This window comes from Cyprinodon tularosa, unplaced genomic scaffold (genome assembly GCF_016077235.1).
Source record: "Cyprinodon tularosa strain WSP-4 unplaced genomic scaffold, ASM1607723v1 ctg12, whole genome shotgun sequence".
In the NCBI taxonomy this organism is placed as follows: Eukaryota; Metazoa; Chordata; class Actinopteri; order Cyprinodontiformes; family Cyprinodontidae; genus Cyprinodon; species Cyprinodon tularosa.
In genome coordinates, this window is record NW_024038003.1 from 3,708,949 (window position 1) to 3,727,704 (window position 18,756).

The 18,756-nt window shown below is 38.1% G+C and overlaps 1 protein-coding gene across 1 annotated transcript; it reads right to left on the minus strand.

The window, feature by feature from the left end:
- Positions 1-160: 160 nt before the first annotated feature.
- Positions 161-16,739, minus strand: lrrc53 (leucine rich repeat containing 53). Its single transcript, XM_038271968.1, has 9 exons — positions 16,645-16,739; positions 7,516-7,624; positions 7,309-7,428; positions 7,126-7,224; positions 4,862-5,037; positions 4,575-4,738; positions 4,321-4,510; positions 4,038-4,230; positions 161-2,380 (listed from the first exon to the last, which is right to left on the minus strand). Exons 2-9 carry the CDS (start codon positions 7,520-7,522, stop codon positions 258-260), a joined length of 3,072 nt encoding a protein of 1,023 aa, XP_038127896.1. The 5' UTR covers positions 7,523-7,624; positions 16,645-16,739; the 3' UTR covers positions 161-257.
- Positions 16,740-18,756: the final 2,017 nt, after the last annotated feature.

Consider the following 18,756-nt stretch of genomic DNA (forward strand, 5'->3'; position numbering starts at 1 on the left):
AAATTATTTAGATTTTTATTTTAAGGTTTTGTTCACCTGAAAACTGAAAGAAGGTAATTTTGCTCTTGCAGATAAGCAGTTATAGGAAGTCATGAACTGCAGTTAAAATGACAACATGTGTTCTCTAATACAGTACATAACTGCAAACCTCTGACACACCAATTTATTTATTTTTTTACTGTTAAAGTATAGAGGCATCAATATAAACAAAAAATTAAAATAAGGTTTAAATAAAATAAAAAATAAGGTGTGAACTGTTAGCGAATTTTCCTCTCCAGTGCTGTTGGTGGTCGGTTTGATGTCTTTTCTGGGAGAACCAGCCTCAGCCTCCTCCTAGGCGAGGAACCTCCTTCTTCTGACAGGTACTCCTGCTGCAAGAGAGCAGCTCCTCCATCAGCTGGGGAGGATTCATTTATTTGGGTCAGATTAGAGGCTGAGATTTCCATCACAGACTCTCTTGCTGCCTTTATACTTTCCCCTGACGCTCCAACTCCAGGTCCCTCAGTGTGAGCATCCCCTCTCTCAGACGCCATATTAATCGTAGACATGCTCTCCGCTCTAGTTTCTGGTTCAGGAACCTGAGAGGTATCTCCAGACATCTGGTCATGTCCCTGTTCTGGAAGGCTGTCTTTGGTGGACGCAGCTTTTGATTCAGTGGTCGACTGAAATCTTCCCTTCCCAGAATGAATATCTGGATCCAGTGTTAGATCAAGCTTTAGTGCAGCTACAGGTGCGGAACTGTCCACCTGCATCTGGCTTTGATCCAAAGGAGCTGGATTATTGTCAGGGTTTGCTAAACTCAGAGCTTGATCTTCAGATTTTGAATTTAGAGGTGGAGCAGGGTGAATTCCACCCTCATGCAAACGATCGGCCTGTGTTGTTTTAGCTAGAAGAACATGATTCCCTCCTGCAGGGTTCTTGAGCCTCTCTGTTGCACTGCTTGATGCTATGTTGAGCCCACTGAATGTTATGCCAGCAGCAATAGGATTAGTCAGACCAGCAGGGAGCAGTGGATTGGATCCTGAGGCCATAGTGTTCAGTAAAGCATTCCCTGCTTGAAGAGGAAGGCTGCTGCCGGTTAGCAGTGAGCCAGCTGAGCCCAGCAAGGAGAGGCTTGTAATACGGTCCCTGTCAGCAGTATTGAAGGAGAAGGGATGCTGAGCACCACCCAAAGTAAGTCCAGCTGTCTGATACTGGAGAGGTTGCAGGTTTAGTGCCTGTGCAGAAACGGTGGTGCTATCAGTTGGCTGGGAGCTGTCTGGGTGTCCGTCCTTTTCCTGATCAGCTTCTAAAAGTTGATCCTTTTCTGATGAACTGCTTTTGTGTCCTCCTTCGTTTGTCCCCTCTGCCTTTTGGGAAGATTTTCTCCTTCTCTCTCTGCTGCCTCTTCTTTTTTCCCTAGATTTCTCTTCTCCTTCCTCCTCTTCTTCTTTTCTATGATGCCTTCTTTCTTTGTTCCTTTTGGAGGTTCTGTTCTCAGAGTGGCTCTGCTCATTTTTCTTCCTGGGATGAACTTTGCTTTTTTTTAGAGGGTTTAAGTTCAGTTTGACCTTCATGGAGCGACTGGACTGGACTTTGTGTCTCCTGTCTCTGTTTTTTCCATCGTCTCTGGGATTTGCTGCCACTTCCTCCTCCAGGCTTTCCTTGCCTTGATTGGTTCTCAGACTCCTCAGGTCAAACTTTACACGTCTTGTTTTTCGTTTTAGCTCCGCGTTCTTCATCTTTTCAGATAGCTCTCTCCTGAACCTCCTGCTCACAGAGTCTGTATGGTTGGAGTGAGCCCTCCTGTAAGTCGTATTTTGCTCAGGTGGTCTGTACGTCCTATGGCAGTTCCTGCAGTGTAAAATCTCGTAACCTATAGTCTGTATATCTTCATCAGTCCTGTAGCTGTCCATGTCACTGTCAGCCTTGTAGGGTGGCAGGTTGTCTGGGGTTTCTCTCAGCAAATGACCCCAGCTGAGATGTTGTTGCCGAATAGCTTCTCCATTTCTCTCCTCTTCCACCATCACTCTTGATTTTCTCCTCTCTTGGTCATCTTTTGTCTCAATTCCTCCATTTACCCAAACCCCCTTTCTCATATGGCTTGGCATCTTCCCATTAGTGTTGCGATGGCCTCCGACACTGCCAAAGTTTTCTTCAGCCCTGGACCTAAACTCTTCGCTGTGGTGATCCAACATCATGGACTCTTTGTTCCATAGCTGGCTGCTATTGGCTTGTAATGAAAAATCCCTCCTCCGCTCTCTGCCATCTAGTTGATGAACGTGGTTTGCAACTCTTCTGCCTTCATCCCCTTCCTTCAGCCTTTGACTGTCTTTCTTCTTCATCCTTTTAGATACTTGGTAGCAGATCAAAACTACAAGCAGGGTCAATGCAACTCCTCCTGCCGAGAGACGGGACAGAAATCAATAGCAATTCACATCCAGGATTTCAGGTTAATCCTATATTTGTTAGTGAAGGTGATGATTTAGCTCACTCAAACGTTTTCACAGAGTAGCTAACCATTATTTTTGAAGCAAGGATAACCTTGATAAAAACATCTTTCAAGAAAAATAACACTGATGCATATTTCTGTTTAAACAGTGGTACAACAGAGCATCATAGCACAATAATATCTTCCTATATCCAGGTGTTATCTACTTCCTATATTTTCAATGCTGAGCATTAATTAAGTGTGGCTTCTTATTCCTTATAGAGTTGCTATGGGATTAATTCTTTCTGTAGCTCTTGATAAGATGGACAGAGAGTGCCGTAAAGCTGTCTGTTTAAGCAGCTAATTATAATCTTTTTCTTTTCACCTATTCTAATATAGGATGTCTGGATATGCTGATTCATGTCTATGTCTTGCTGGTGGCTTCTACAGCTGCACCTATTATCAATCGATGCCCATGTTGTTGCTTTGGCAAATACACGTTAAACATTTAATATTTTTATTGGTTTATTTTCCACCAATAAGCCAAAAAATTGGGGTTACCGGTAACTAAAATTTGAAATCAAACATAAGAAGTCATGCTTTCATTTTTTAGGCTAAAAATCTTTAACCACAATTGTAACTACACTTACAAAAGCCCACCAATATTTTTTTCTTGATTAGCACAAAAAAATGCAACCAAAGTGCCAGCACTGCTACAAATCTTCTTCCCCTTTCCTGATTCTACCTTTGTGAAAAGAACAACTTGTGTCTTAACACCAGTAAGACACTGGTAAGAAATGGTGATCGACTTCAGGAGAAAACACCCACCTCACTCCCCCATAAACATCCAGGGGCAGGATATAGAAACTGTGGAGAGTTTCAAATACCTGGGTGTTCACGTCAATAACAAACTGGACTGGACTCACACTAAACACTGACGCCCTGTATAAGGAGGGCCAGAGCCGCCTCCACCTCCTGAGGAGGCTGAGGTCATTTGGAATGAACAGGCCCCTGCTTAAAACCTTTATGATTCTGTGGAGGCATCAGCCCTCCTCTATGCTGTTGTCAGGATAGAAAGAGACCGAACAAACCAGTGAGAAAGGCCACTTCTGTCTTAGGCAGTGGAGAAAGTGGCTGAGAGAAGGGTGCTTTTCAAGCTTACACCCATCATGGACCAGCTTCCACCCTCTGCACCAGACTGTAGGGGAGCTGAGCAGCTCCTTTAGTGAAAGATTTTAACACCCTGTGTGTAAAAAAGAGCGCTACCGCAGTTCATTCATCCCTGCTGCAACCAGACTTTACAATGTGACATTACAACCGCAATAACTTGTGCAATGTACAAATATAATGTATAATATGCAATTACTATTTGATACCTGTTTTTGCTATATTTGACACCCAGTACAAATAACTATATATATAAATATAAACATCCTTCTACCGGTATATAAATACCCATGTAAAATTCCTACTGCTATAACCCTGTATAATAATGCTACTACAAAAAAAAACCCCTCTATTTACTGTATATATCCCATGCACCTTCTTTTTCTCCTTAATTAGTACATTTCTCCACTGTGAGATCAATCAATCAATCAATCAATCAGTCAGTAATATATTTGCTGACCTAGGAAGCAGATGACTGCAGTGATAGCCAGGTCCCGGGCGTACCGCTTAGGCGTCACGCTGCCTCTTGCCTCCAGCAGCACAGTGATGTTCTGATTGGACGGGATGCAGTTTGCTTCAGTCAGCTCCAGCACCGTAGTCACAGCCGGATTGTCTGCACTCACACACACCATCCGACGGCCATTGTAGAGTGTCTGAGGACAAAGACATCAATAGAGATTAGGTCTTACGATACCCGTGGTCTGTGATGTTTTTTTGTATGTACTGATAGGGGGAACTTGGACCTTGTCTGGTTCCTGAATGAAGTTCGACAGGACGGCGGCCAGCTCTAACAGCTCACATGTGCAGTTCCAAGAATTGAGGTCCAGGTTGAGGTTTGACAGCCACACAAGGTAGGAGAAAGCCTCAGGAGGTACAGAACTCAGACGGTTTCTGGAGAGATCCAGACTCCTCAAGCTAACCAGACCTCGGAAGCTAAGAGGACAAGAAACGAATAAGTGTTTAAAATATTAATTAAATTGTGGTGTTATTGCCTTACCTGTTTCTGTTCAGAAAATCAATCAAATTATCTGAAAGATCCAGAGTTTCCAGACTTCTGAAGTCGTTCAGAGGAAAGGATCCGGGATCCAACCTGGTGAGCAGGTTTCCCTCCAGCTTCAGGCTGAGCAGAGCCTTTGTGCCTGTAAACCAACCAGCCTGTATCTGCACACCAACACAGAGGGGGGGAATTATTTATTCAATAATTCAGCTCAGTAATGTGTTATTAAAGCCAAACGCAATGCAGTCTTCACTTTCAGTCACCATTAAATAAAATATTTATTTCACCATGTTGATATGGTTGTGGCCCAGTGCAAGTACTTCTAGCTGGCTGAGGTTGGTCAGAGCTCCAGCCTGGAGAGCCTGGCTGGTCAGGAGATTGTGGTCCAACAGTAAAGTGTGGAGGAAAGGGAGGTTTCTGAAGACATCTTCACTAAGCTCTGAGATTTGGTTGTTACTTAGACCTGAACACACACGCACACACAAGACATGCAGATCTGAAGGTTAGTACATCCTGGACATTGCCTAAGTGTCATTTTTTATTATCTGTCAATCATAATAATGAAATGTTTTGATATTTGATGAGATGGTTCAACACAAGGTAGGGAAAATGATAATGTCCATTCATCTTTGCCATATAGCTCACAATAGATTTGACAGAGACTATCAATAAACTTAAAAAGATTCTTGATTCGCTTAATTTCTAGAGTTTTGTGAGGCCATGTTAACTGTTTGCACCTGTGGCGTTGTTTTTGGTGTCTTAAACATCTCCAGGCGAAAGTATTCAGTCCCCTTGAGCTTTTCATACTTTTGCCACATTTAGGTTTCAAGCATAAAGATATAAAATCGTGTTCTTTTGTGAAGAATCAACAGCAAGTGGGACACAATCATGAACAGGATTTAAATTTATTGGGTATTATAAACTTTATTAAATAAAAAAACTGAAAATTGATTGTGCATTATTATTCAGCCCCCTTGAGTTAATACTTTTGTTGTGATTACAGCTAGAATATGTCTATCAGATCTGCACATCGAGAGAATTAAATTTTTGCCCATTCTTCTTTGCAAAACAGCTGGAGCTCAGTGAGGCTGGATGGAGAGCTTTGTAAAGAGCAGTTTTCAGTTAATCCCACAGATTCTAGATCCGATTTAGGTTTGTCTTTCTAACACCTGGGTATCTTTACTTATGAACCATTCCATTGTAGATTTTGCTTTATGTTTTAGATCACTGTCCTGTTGGAAGATAAATCTCCGTCCCAGTCTCAGGTCTTCTACAAACTCCAACAGGTTTTCTTCAGGGATTCTTCTGTATTTTGCTCTGTTCACCTTCCCATCAATTTTAACCATATTCCATGTCCCTGATGAAGAAAAGCAGGACCAAACCATGATGCTGCCACCACCATGTTTGACAGTGGAGATGGTGTGTTCAGGATGACAAGCTGTGTTGCTTTTACGCCAAACATAACATTTTGCCTCATGCCAAAAAGTTAGATTTTGGTTTCATCTGACCAGAGCACCTTCTTTCAAATGTTTGCTGTCTCCCAGGTGGCTTGTGGCAAACTTTAGAATTTTTATGCAAATCTTTTAGAAATGGATTTCTTCCATAAAGGCCAGATTTTTGCAGTATACAGCTGATTGTTGTCCTATGGACAGAGTGTCCCACCTCAGTTGTAGATTTCTGCAGTTCCCCCCCGAGGAATCATGGGCCAATTGGCTGCATCTCTCATCAGTCATCTCCTCATTTGAGATGAAAGTTTAAAAGGATGGGCGGGGCTTCATAGATTTACATTTGTCTAATACTTCTTCTCTATCAATATTAGTGCTTCCACAGTGCTCCTTGGGATGTCTAAAGCTTGGGGAATATATTTGTATCCAAATACAGCTTTAAACTTCTCCACAGTGGTATCTCAGCTCTGCTTGATGTGTTCCTTGTTCTTCATGATGCTCTCTGCGCTTTAAACAGACCTCAGAGACGATCACAGAGCAGGTGCATTTATACGAAGACTTGATTACACACAGATTGATTCTTGTTATCATCATCGGTCATTTAGCCCGCAAAATTTTACACAACAGAATTTCGTTCCACTACATGATTGTGCCCCACTTGTTGTTGATTCTCCACAAAGAAATGACAATTTTACATCTTTAGGTTTGAAGCCTGAAATGTGGCAGAAGGTCAATAAGTTCATGGAGGCTAAATACTTTTGCAAGGCATTGTATGAATGAATGTATATATATATATATATATATATATATATATATATATATATATATATATATATATATATATATATATATATATATATATATATATATATATATATATATATATATATATATATATATATATATATATATATATATATTTATATAAACCCTCCTATTTTAATATGTCAGTTTTATTAATATTAAAACAAACTTACCTTGCCTTTTATACTAACTAGTAAAACACATTCAGTTTTGCAGTTGCAATGTGACGACATGTAAAAAAATATATATCTAAAGAGAATGAATGCTTCTTCTGCAAACAGCCAGTCCAAATTTGCTCTGACCTATAACTGTGATGTTCCTGAGGTCTGACAGTGAAGCAGGTTGGACCACAGAGATGGAGCCCTCTGTTAGTAGCAGAGCCTGGGTTGAATCTGCAGCATCTGCTCAAAGACACATAAATATCAACCAAACACTTCTTCTCTTCTCCAAGTAGACACTTGTGAATGAACCTGTGTGTTTCATACCAATGATGTTAGCAAGTCTTTGACAGATAACTGCATCTTTAGAACAAACCGCACAGGAAGCAGGACATGATGGGACATGCTGGGCTTTAACAACTGACAGCAGGAGTATCAGCAAAACACCTGCAGACAAATTCAAAAATCTGTGTAAACTCTTCTGTCATTTTCCACTTCATTGTTTCTGGCATTTTGCTGTGAAGGAATCCTCACAGGTCATTGTGTGCTACAGAAGATCCAACATGAAGATGAGGCAGCATCTCTTCCACATGGCTGTCACGCGATACAGCTTCATTACTGTCACAATCATTATCTGTTTAATCTGAAAGCACATTGTGAAAACACTGGAAATTATATCTTTGTACAACTAAAAGTGTAAAACCTCCTGAAAATAAACAAAAGTTGATCAAAATCAGCTATTTGCTATTTGAACTGAGAAAGGTGCTGCACCGTTATGGAAATAATTTAAAGTGAGAGTTTTTATTGATGAAATACAATAAATAAATGCTCCTATACTGTTAAAAAAAACCTCTCTCAGGCATTGTGTACAGGGCTGTCTAGCTGTAATTTGAATATTTCAATTAAGTGTTTAAAGATTCATAAGACCAATTTCTGAGAACGTTTCTGTTTTGTTGCTAGGCAGACAAACAGGACACCAACAGGACAACCAAATACTGAAGCTAATAGAGGCCTATTGTGCTTCTGCTGCAGCTCCTTTCTCTCACAGTGTGACATGATAAAGACGTTTGTGTTACTTTGCAGAACCATCCATCAGGACCAGAGAAAAGCAGCTACCTTATCACAGTGTAGTATCTTTACATCCAAACATAATAAATGTGTTTAATCTTTTTAGACTTCACCCAGACAGCTTTACTGACAAATATAGAAAACGGTTTGAGTCAGTCTTCTCCCTTCATCGTTGGCATGAATTTCAGAGTGAATAGAATGATCATAAAACAGACTGCATGTATTAAAAGCAGAAGTGGGTCTGAATTAATGTGGAACCACATATTTATTTTTAAAGAGAGTTTACAAAAGTGACAGCTCTTTCTCTTTTCTGACCTTTAACTCAGTTTGAGATGTTGGCTTTTTTGGGTTTTTTATTATTTGGGTTATTCATCTGCTTTTTTTTTTTTTTTAGATTTAATCATAATTGGTTTAATTTCAGCTGATCAAAGGTGGCGAAAGATTGGACTCCTCATTGAACACCACATTAAAAACGTCTGCAATGACAATGCAAAATATTTTTGGTGAGAAAATACAGGGTATTAGAAAAGCAGTCTTTGGCTAACAGATCTTACCTCTGTATTGCACATGGAGAAAATCCGATATGCCATGACGGACAGTCTTAAAAAATTCTATAAGATTTGGCAACCATTCATGGACCATCTTGCTCAATTTGATGGAGACCTTGAACAATTTTGAGACTCATAATGAGCCATTCACCTCTTCTTTAATAAAGTCTGTTTTGATTTAAAGTATCAGTGATGCAACAGCATATATCATCATCTTGAATAATACGCCCTGTATCTCCCTGTTATTTTGTTTTATGTCCGTTTATTTATTTGTTTTCTCTTTTCTTTTTTCTTTTTTTTTTATTACATAGACATGTGTTATTCCTAATTTATGTTCCATTATACCAAACTATTTGGAAAACTCTTAATAAATATACTGCCCAATATTCTGCCCAATAAACTGCAAGAATTTAGAAGAAACTGTTCAGCAGCTGAACTCCTTTTCCTGCTGTCTTGATGTTTTACCTACAGGTTTAATTAAGGTTTTAGAGTCTGATTTGATTCAAATCATAAACACATCCCTTATGTTAGGTGTTTTCACTGAGCATTAAAAACAAAAATGATCAAACCATTGTTAAAAAGAGAAGCTTGGACAAATTGGTCCTTCAGAACTACAGACCTATCTTAAACCTCCCCTTAAACAGTAGGATTATTGAAAAAGATGTATTTCAACCGCTAAATACCTTTTTAACAATGAGTAGCTGCTTTGATGTCTTCCAGTCAGGTTTCCGTGCCAACCACAGTACTGAGTCTGCCCTTATTAAGTTTTTCAATGACATCCATTTAAATTCAGATTCTTGAAAAAACACAGTGCTGGTATTACTGGACCTCAGTGTAGCTTTTGATACTGTTGATCACTTGAATTTCATTAAAGCATCTGGAAAACCGGGTCAGCCTTTCTGGTACAGCCCTGGACTGGTTTAAATCCTGCCTGAAGGACAGGGAGCTCTATGTATCAGTAGGGAATTTTAAATCAGCAGTGGTGTCAAAAGTTCACACATTTGTTACTTAAGTAGAAGTATAGATACTGCAGTTTAAAAACACTCTGGTAAAAGTTGAAGTATCAACTTGACCTCTTTACTCAAGTAAAAGTGAAAAAGCATGTGCTCCAAAAATTACTTAAAGTATAAAAGTATAAAGTAACATAAAAAAAAAGACAGCCAGATGCCACTATATGAACTGAAAGCTAAATTTTTCGACTATTTCTAAAAATTCTTTGAGATAGGGCCAAGGATGAGGGAGGTCTTGTTGGTCTCCTGATACGCTTTCGCCTGTTTCCGACCTTTCAGACATTTCAACATCTTTTTCTGAATCCTACATTGTAGCATGGAATAGACAATTCACGATTGCAGTTTGAAGAACATATGCTTGCTTGTGATAAATTTCCTTTAGCTAACCAATGAGTGTTTGCGTTATATGACTCATCCAATGACACTAGTTTTCACTAGATGTGGATGGCACCAATGATCTGCATTGGATGGCTCACATGACGTGAAATAAATATCTATAAACATTAAACCGAAGCCAAGAGTAGTTTGTAACATTTGTTTTTAAAATGTAAAGAATATAAAGTACAGATACTTGTGTAAACATGTAATAAGTAGAAGTCAGAGGTATAAAAAAAAAAGTAATAGGGTAGAGTATAGAATAGATACCTAAAAATTGTACTTAAGGACAGTAATGAAGTATTTGTACTTTACTTCGTTATTTGACATCTCTCTAAATCAGAGACCACAAAAATCCCATTTGGGGTTCCTCAAGGCTCCATTCTGGGAACCCTCTTATTCAACATCTACATGCTTGGCTCAGGTTGTAGCAAACAACCAGATCAGTTACCATAACTATGCAGACGACACACAGATTTACATCACAATGTCACCAACCCTCTAATAGGTGAACCTATTAGAGGGTTGGGTAGATGCTTAGAACAGATATATATGGATGCACCAAAATTTTCTCCAACAGAATAAAAAAAACAAAAAACTGAGACAATAATCTTCAGACTAACGAAGGAGATATCCAGAGTTAGCTCACAGCTTCAACTACTACAGCTAGAAACCATTGATTAGGGCCAAAATCTTGGTGTCTTGATTGACTCAGACCTGAACCTTCAGATGCACATAAATCCTGTTAGTAAGTCAGCCTTTTATCACCTGAAGAACATTTCCAGGATTAAAGGACTAATGTCCAAGCAGGTTCTAGAAAAACTCATTCATCCATTCATCTTTCGTAGAATTGATCACTGCAACAGTGTCTTCACAGGTTTGCCTAAAAAGTTCATCACAAAGCTGCAGCTGATCCAGGATGCTGCTACCCATGTTCTCACTAGAACTAAGAAAGTAGAGCACATCAGGCCTTTTCTGAAGTCCTTCCACGGCTCAATGAAGCTCAGAGAATAGACTTTAAAATCCTTCTGTTAGTCTTTAAATCACTGAATGGATCAACACCTCAATACACATTTGTTCTCAGTGTATCAACCTCCCAGACCACTCAGGTCTCCTAGTTCAAGGCTACTCTGTCCACTCAGAACCAGGGGGGGTATTTGCCATTAGGCAATGCCAGGCAGTTGCATAGGGCCCCAAGTTCCTGGGGCCCCCAGAAAACTCTGTTCCTTATTTGTGCACATTAATTCTGTTTTTGATAAAAATCCTTTCACCAAAATGCCATCAGAACCTTTATAATATTAAGTGTGTCTGAAAGAAGAGTGTGAAGAGCAGTGTTGCGTACTTAGAGCTTTTATTGCTATATTTAGCAAATTTTCAGACCCCTCTAGCGCTTTTATTTTAAAAAAGCGGCTAGTGCCAAATCTAGCTACTTCTTTCTGCTACTGGAGACTTTGGCGACAACATATAAAAGCACCGAAATCTGCTCTCCAGAGCAAGTAGATTGGTAACCCCGCCTCCTGCTTTCCTCTATCCTGTGTGCTGTCATGATTCATGCAGGTATTATTCATACAAATGAAAAACTGAGAACAGATAAGTAGATCATGGCTTTTCTACAGTAAAAAGAAGGAATGTGTTATTTACTTTTGCCATCGCCTTTTTGGGAATACAGGAAGGAGCAATCAGATAAGTGAGCTTAGTGATTGGAAAAAATCTTTCATTGCTTTTGAGACAACGAAAAGTTAGCTGAGTACAAAACATAGAGGAAAACAAGAAAAGGGACAAGAAGAGAGGGACGAAATACATAACAAATAATGTATGTATTATTTTAAAATTTCTGTATCTGTATTATGGGTCTGTTTTATGTGTTATCTTCTCAATTCAGGGGGCCCCATGCTTGTTTTTGCCTAGAGCCCCAAATTCCCTAAATCCGGCCCTGCCAAGAACTTGAACCAAACATGGAGAAGCAGAATTTAGTTCCTATGCTGCACTTATCTGAAACAAACTCCCAGGAGACTGGAAAAGAGTTGAAAGCCTGAGTTCTTTTAATTCAAATTTAAAGACCCTTTTGTTTAGAAATGCCTTTGACTATTATACTCCAATTGTTTAATTTGTTTTACTCATGTTTCTATCTTTATTTGCTTTTATTCTGCTTTTCTTTTTATTCTATTTTATTATCTAACTAATGTAAAGCACTTTGAATTTTCCATGTACTATATTGTACTGTATAAATAAATTTGCCTTAATTTTTTATGTGCTTTTAGTACTTAAAGTACTTTGGCCCACTGAGTTTGACTTCAGGTGCTACAGATATAAAGCTGAATTTAGGTCTCAAATACACATATACATGTTTGAGTTTTAATTTTCTCTTGTGTACATGTTTTTATTATATTATTTGTTGTCTTGGCTTCTTTAGTTTCATTTTCTTATGTTTATTATATCTTCATTATTTTGCGTTTCACAATTCCTTCACCATTTAGTTTTATTGACTTTTTATTGACACCGAATTGATTCTCCTCCCTCAATCATTCAGACAGCACCCTCTGCATCTTTTTACTTTATTGCAGTAATTTCCACGGGCTCCACTACACCACAGCATGTCAGACGACCAAAAAGAGGGTGGCTGTCTGGATGCATGAGCAGATATTCCATGCATTTATGTCAACTGCCGTAAAACACATTTTGAGATGGTTGACAGAGCAGTGGAACATAGTCTGCATGAATTCAGCACAATTTGTCTGCTTGCTCTGCTCCTCCTGATTAATTAGTTCTCTCTTCTTTGCCTGCAACTCATTCCCTCTAATTAGGTATTTTGATTTCCCTTTTTTTCTCTACCCCTGCATCAATGTATATAGACTATGTGGTTATTTTTGTTTTCCACAGGATCCTTCCGTGACCATGCCTTTTGATAAAAATGTCCTTTTTTTGGGGTGGTCCCCTACTCAAGCTTTGTATCCACTTGTACATTTTTATTAGTTCTGTCTATTTTTATGTATTATTCTGTGATGATGCATGGGTTCTTAAAAAAAAACATGACAATGCACCCCCTTAAATGGCTGCATATTGTTTGAAGCTGCAGAGGCATCAGTTCATACATTTTTTTAAGTGAGATACCTAAAAACCACCATGATCCCAGCTGATAATAAAATAAGAAATTGATCATAAACACTATAGTTTACCTCGACAAAGACAAGGCTTTCGCTGAGTAAGAAAAAAATGACACCCCATTGAATAATATAGCTTCTCATGGACAGGTGAAAGAGAGAAGTTTTACGATTAATTCCCAAGTGTCCACCAGAGTAGTGGTAGCATCATGCTGAGTGTCCTCCCTAATATTAGCACTGCTGGAATGTTGCAAAAAATAATGAAGTTGGTGGAATCTTAAATTCTGCAATTTAACATGAGATTAAACAGCTATAGGGTTAAATGTGGGACTTTCTAACCCAGAATTAGTCCAGAAGCTACTAAATGGCTCTGTAGTTTTTCAGCATTTATTCAAACATTAGTGACAGTTGATGTTTACATAGAGGCTGTGTTTGTTATTTTGATCATGGGTTGATTTAGGAAAAATGCAAACATTCAAATGTTTTTTGTTATTTGTTACAGTCTTATATTCCTGGGCATAGTTAAAACACCATTCTTAATATAATCAAACTGCAATAAGAAAACAGTGAAAAGCACAATGATCTCATTGCATCATGCATGCAGCCTATTTACACATAGAGAGGAAATACCAAAGAAACGAAAGAATCTGTTTATGAGTTCTAGAATTATCTGATACGGTGGAAAAAAAGCTTGCTGTTAATCGTGTCTGTTTGGTAAAATATGACCAAAAGCACTCTGTGAATGCATAACTCTGACCATGATGCGCTCATAGACGATTACTGTGCTGCGAGTAATAAATAACATATGTTTTGGAGACGGTATGTGTGGGAATGTTCATAAACACGGGCTGACTTAAGAAAACACCCAGTCTGAAAGTTTGGAGCAAAAAAAAAATCTGATCTAAAGCATGCTGCCAAAACAAGACAAGAATTTCTGAGGAGAAAAACAGAAAATTAAAGCTCAGGTAATTATGTTGCCTGACGAAGAACACCCCTGAGGTTCGTCTCGGAGAAAAATGTAGTTTAAAACATCCCCTTGGAGAAAAAAAGTCCTTAAAACATTTAAGCCTCAGAAATTATTTTGCAACATCAATGTTATTCATGCCAGGAAGAAACACACATTTCTTCATCAAAATAAGATTAAAGGTTTGTGAAACATCCAAGCATGAATCTTTTTTCATCTGAGTTTTTGTGGGCTGACTCTTCCTGAAATCCTTATTTAGGTTAAATCTAATTTCTTGTTTCACATCTTTCCTTCATTTATTTTTATTTTTCCTCTGCATATTGTTATTCATTTTTGTCCTCTTTACACTTTAAACATACAGAAATAAAATCCAACCATACAACTAATAAATATAAGAATACATATTGACAGGAACACTTTAATAAGATATTTTACCTATAAGGTTCACCTTTTAACCTTATTTAATTTATATCCCTAGCAGACTTAGCTTTAAGCTAAGAGAGTACGCTTTTGTTTAAACAAACATTCAGCCATTCAGGACATAAATCTTATAGAGAATCTGCAGAATGATCTATAGATTAGTGTGGAGGTCCTCAACAGGGGGTTCATGACCCCTATGGGGTCCACAGAGGTACTGCATGGGGGCCACAAAATTTTTGGCTGATTAGACTTTTTTTTATATCCCCCCTGCAATTTTTCTACAAATTGAAATGTCTTTAAATCCACATTAACATGAATTCAACACACTTTAGTAAACAGATAAATAGAGGCAGAACATCTCTTTCAGTCTTCAATGCACACATTCAGCGACACACAGGAGCTCTTTCAAGCTGGGCACCGTTTCATTTGCAACACCTGTCCCATCAACTAGGAATCAGAATCAGAAATGCTTTAATAATCCAAGGGCGAAATTACTTTCGTTACATTACTCCATCTGTAATCGAGTTACTATAGGTTTGATTCTATATAATATATATATATATATATATATATATATATATATATATATATATATATATATATATATATATATATATATATATATATATATATATAACTAGGGGGTCCCTGCTCCATCTCGCCATCAGTTTGGGGGTCTTTGGCCTGGAAAATGTTGAAGAACCCTGGATTAAGGTGATGGCAAGGAGGCCTTTTAAGATTGAAGACTGAAAGTTTTTCAGCTAAAGATAGATCATCATCATCATCATACAAAAAGCTGGAAGAGTTTGATTAATGTAACTCTTATAAACATTTGTCTAATGTTTTTTTGTTGTTTGTTTTAATTCTGCTTTTATTTTCCTTCTATTTTATTATCTAATTCATCTAAAGCACTTTGATGTGTTCATGAACTAAATTGTGCTATACACATAAAATTGCCTTGTCTTATTGATAATTGAAAAAATCTTTGAAACGTCATTTTTATTAAAAGTATCCTTTCAATAAAAACGAAAAATTTCACCCAAATTGGCACTTCATTTCCATTGGTTTGTTTTCTGTCCTTTAAGATGTGCTGGTCTAGTATCTCTGGTTGATATCATTTTTATATATATATAGTTGGTCCAGTGTATGAATGACTGTGGGTTTTGAATGTATTATAATGCCTGTTTTTAGTTGGATTGTGGACATTTTATTATGTTCTTTGGCTGCTTTTGACAGTGGCTCTGTAGCTTTTGCACTTTTTTCAGTCATTTCCTGTAATGGAAGCCTTTCTATTTTTTTTTTTGCGGCATCTAAAAATCCACTTCCTGTTTTCACATTGGCTAGAAAGGATAGAAGAGAGAGAAGACTTCTTACATAGTCTGTTTTGTCTTTATCAGCACATCTCAATCAGAAAGTTATGTTCTATTTTAAACCAATTAAAAAATATGTATTTTTGGTAACTTGAATAACCTTTTTTTTATTACAAGATAAATGAAGAAAACTTTCAGTTTTCCAAGGATGCACATTAGTAGTTAGGCGAGCACAGGAATAATCTAAACAGAAAGAGTTCCACATATGAGAAAAAGGTTTTTCATTTTTAATGATTATTTCTTTTTTGAGTACATGCAGTTAATTAGTCAAGTTTCTCTTTGTTTAGAGGTAACAACATTACTAAAAAAACAAGTTCCTGAACCCACTCAGTTGATTCTTTTTTTTTTACTTTTATGTCAGCAGGTTCACTTTTATTGTTAATCTGCAAACTAAAACATTAATAAAAATATTTTCACAGCTTTGGTGGACGTTGTTAGAAATGAAAAGGTATGATATATGTGGGTTTATCGGCATGTGGTAAATAAAGCTCACTGTTTTTACCCCAAACAGACTTCCTAGATGCTTGATAAAGGTTTTAAATCATGAGGTTGTTTCTATCTATAAGCTGCCAGATTTAAAGACATATAAATCTATCTTTGCCACTCATTCTAATGGCAGCTTTGACATCCGAAAAACAAAGACTAAAATATATTAAGTTTTCTCAAATACTAAACAGAGCTTTAGATGAAAAAGTAAAAATATTTTTCTGCCTATCCTACAGAAAATATTTTATCTTCTATGCTACTAATCCCAATAAGAATAGAAGTTATTTTTGATAATCATTTCATGAGAGTCTGACTGCTTACCTTTTTGATTACAATGCAAAGCCCTCCACAGCTGAAGATAGTTATAAGTCACATACCGGTCCATTAGAGCAACATGCATGTCTGACAGCTGGATTAAAACCAGTTGTTATTAACTGGTTGCCACAGAGCCCTGAGCATGTTTGGGGTGTGGGTTGGGTTACCTGACTGGCTTCTGAGCATGCTCAGCAGGGCTAAATGTCACCTGAGAAACCCAGGTGTCATGTCCGCCTCAGAGGGGAGCCTTGGACTCATGAGAGCCAATCCTGTGTTAAGCATCATCAGGTTCTGTGGAATGCAAGCATTTACTTTCCTTAATTTATTAATTCATGATTCACAGCTAACACAAGTGCTTGAAAAGAAAAAAAGTCTAAATGCAAGATATAAATGTAGCAGTAAAACTTCCTGAATCCTGTCTCTGGGAATTTTCCATATTTTAATGTTACAGCCACAGCCCTTTATGTAATGGGTTGTGTGCACCTTTTATAAAATCAACACAAAGAAGAGGGAAGTTTTCAGTATTTTATTCCAATCACAATCAGAAATTTGTGGCAAACTCCTACAAAGTGCCTTAAAAGTGCCATATTATTTTAAATTTGTAAATAAAATACTGTATATTAACACTGAAGATGCTGTTTGTGCAGGAAAATTCCTCTCAGATTAGGTAGATTGGCTTCACAAAATAATCTTTTATTCATTCAGCCATCCTCTGGGTGAGCTGCCTTTCCACACCCCTGTCCTCCCGAAGGCCACACCCCGAAAATCTGCAACCATGACAACCTGTCAGTTTGTAAAGATAGCCTAAGAGCACAACATAATGCATTAGATGAAGGCCATAGCTTGACCTTATGACATCATAAGGGGAATGCTTTTCAAGCAGAGCATTTTCAGCACACATTAGCCAAGAGGTGGAGAAAGGCAGTTATAGAGGTGAAAGGGTCTTCTTCATTTGTGAATCTCATACACAGGCTTCAGGACACATAACACTGTTACAAAATGTTTATAATGTGAAATTTGCATAATACGGGATCCTTTAATAGACATCTTCCTTGCGATTTGATCCAGGAGTGTCGTCTGTTCCTGTTTGGCTGTGACACCATCCTGGTGCTGCTCCCATCCACACTTTTGTTTATAGATGTTGGAGATCGGCCTGTTTTTCACTGTAGTCCTGTTTCTCGGTGACTGTCTGGATGTGCTCTCTTCATCCTTTGACATGAGAGCTGGCTTGGAGCTTGCCTGCCTGGCTGTGTGTTTCCTGGATGGGGCCGCCTTTTACAGCTGCTTTTTGTATCTCTGCTTCCATCTCCTTGAACCCCAGTCGGCCTCAGCAGATGGCCGCTCACACTGAGCCTGGTTCTTCCTGTTAAAAGGGAGTTTTTCCTCTCCACTGTCGCTACAAGCATGCTTAGTGTGAGGGATTGCCTTCCAGTCAATAAGTCGATGCAATCAACTTAGGGTTAGATTTTTCCTTAGATAGAAAACTTTGAATCAATTTGACTGTACGATCTGGTTGAACTGTAAAGTTCCTTGAGATGACGAGTTGTGAATTGGCGCTATATAAATAAAATTAATTGAGTTTAAATCCAAGCAGCATCATAAAAACCGAAGAACACAGCAGAACGGGTGGGGTTTAAGTTCAGAAACAATATCCTAAATAAATCCTAAACATCTCATGAAGCTACAAGATATAGTTTTTGGGCCAAAATGCTTCAGGTGCTAGAAGTCTAATACTGCACATCCCGCTGAAATCAATGATTCCCATGGTGACGCATGAGGATGGCAGCATCATGCTGTGTTAGGTAGGAAGAGTTGGAGCTAAATGCAGGGCAATACTGAAAAAATAACATGTTTGTGGATGAAAGACTTGAGAATAGATAGGGGAATGTTTTCCTTTCAGCAGTATATAAATCCTAAAGATACAGAAAAAATACCATTCATCCAATCTGTGGCAAAACGTTAAAATCAGTGTTCAGAGTCTCTCTAAATACTATGACAGCTTTTGCAAAAAGCATTGTGCAAATCTAGAGACATCTAGTCTCTCGATGTGCAAAGATGGTAAAGACTTAACTACTGTGAACGCTGGGTTTGAGCATTTACTCAGGGGATGAATGCATC

Excerpts from the sequence above, each read along its gene's own strand:
- lrrc53 (XM_038271968.1), bottom strand. Across the intron at positions 4,231-4,320 it reads TCATTCAGGAACCAGACAAG|ACACTCTACAATGGCCGTCG; the intron begins GTCCAAGTTCCC and ends CTTTGTCCTCAG. Across the intron at positions 2,381-4,037 it reads TGCAGTCATCTGCTTCCTAG|GAGGAGTTGCATTGACCCTG; the intron begins GTCAGCAAATAT and ends GTCTCTCGGCAG.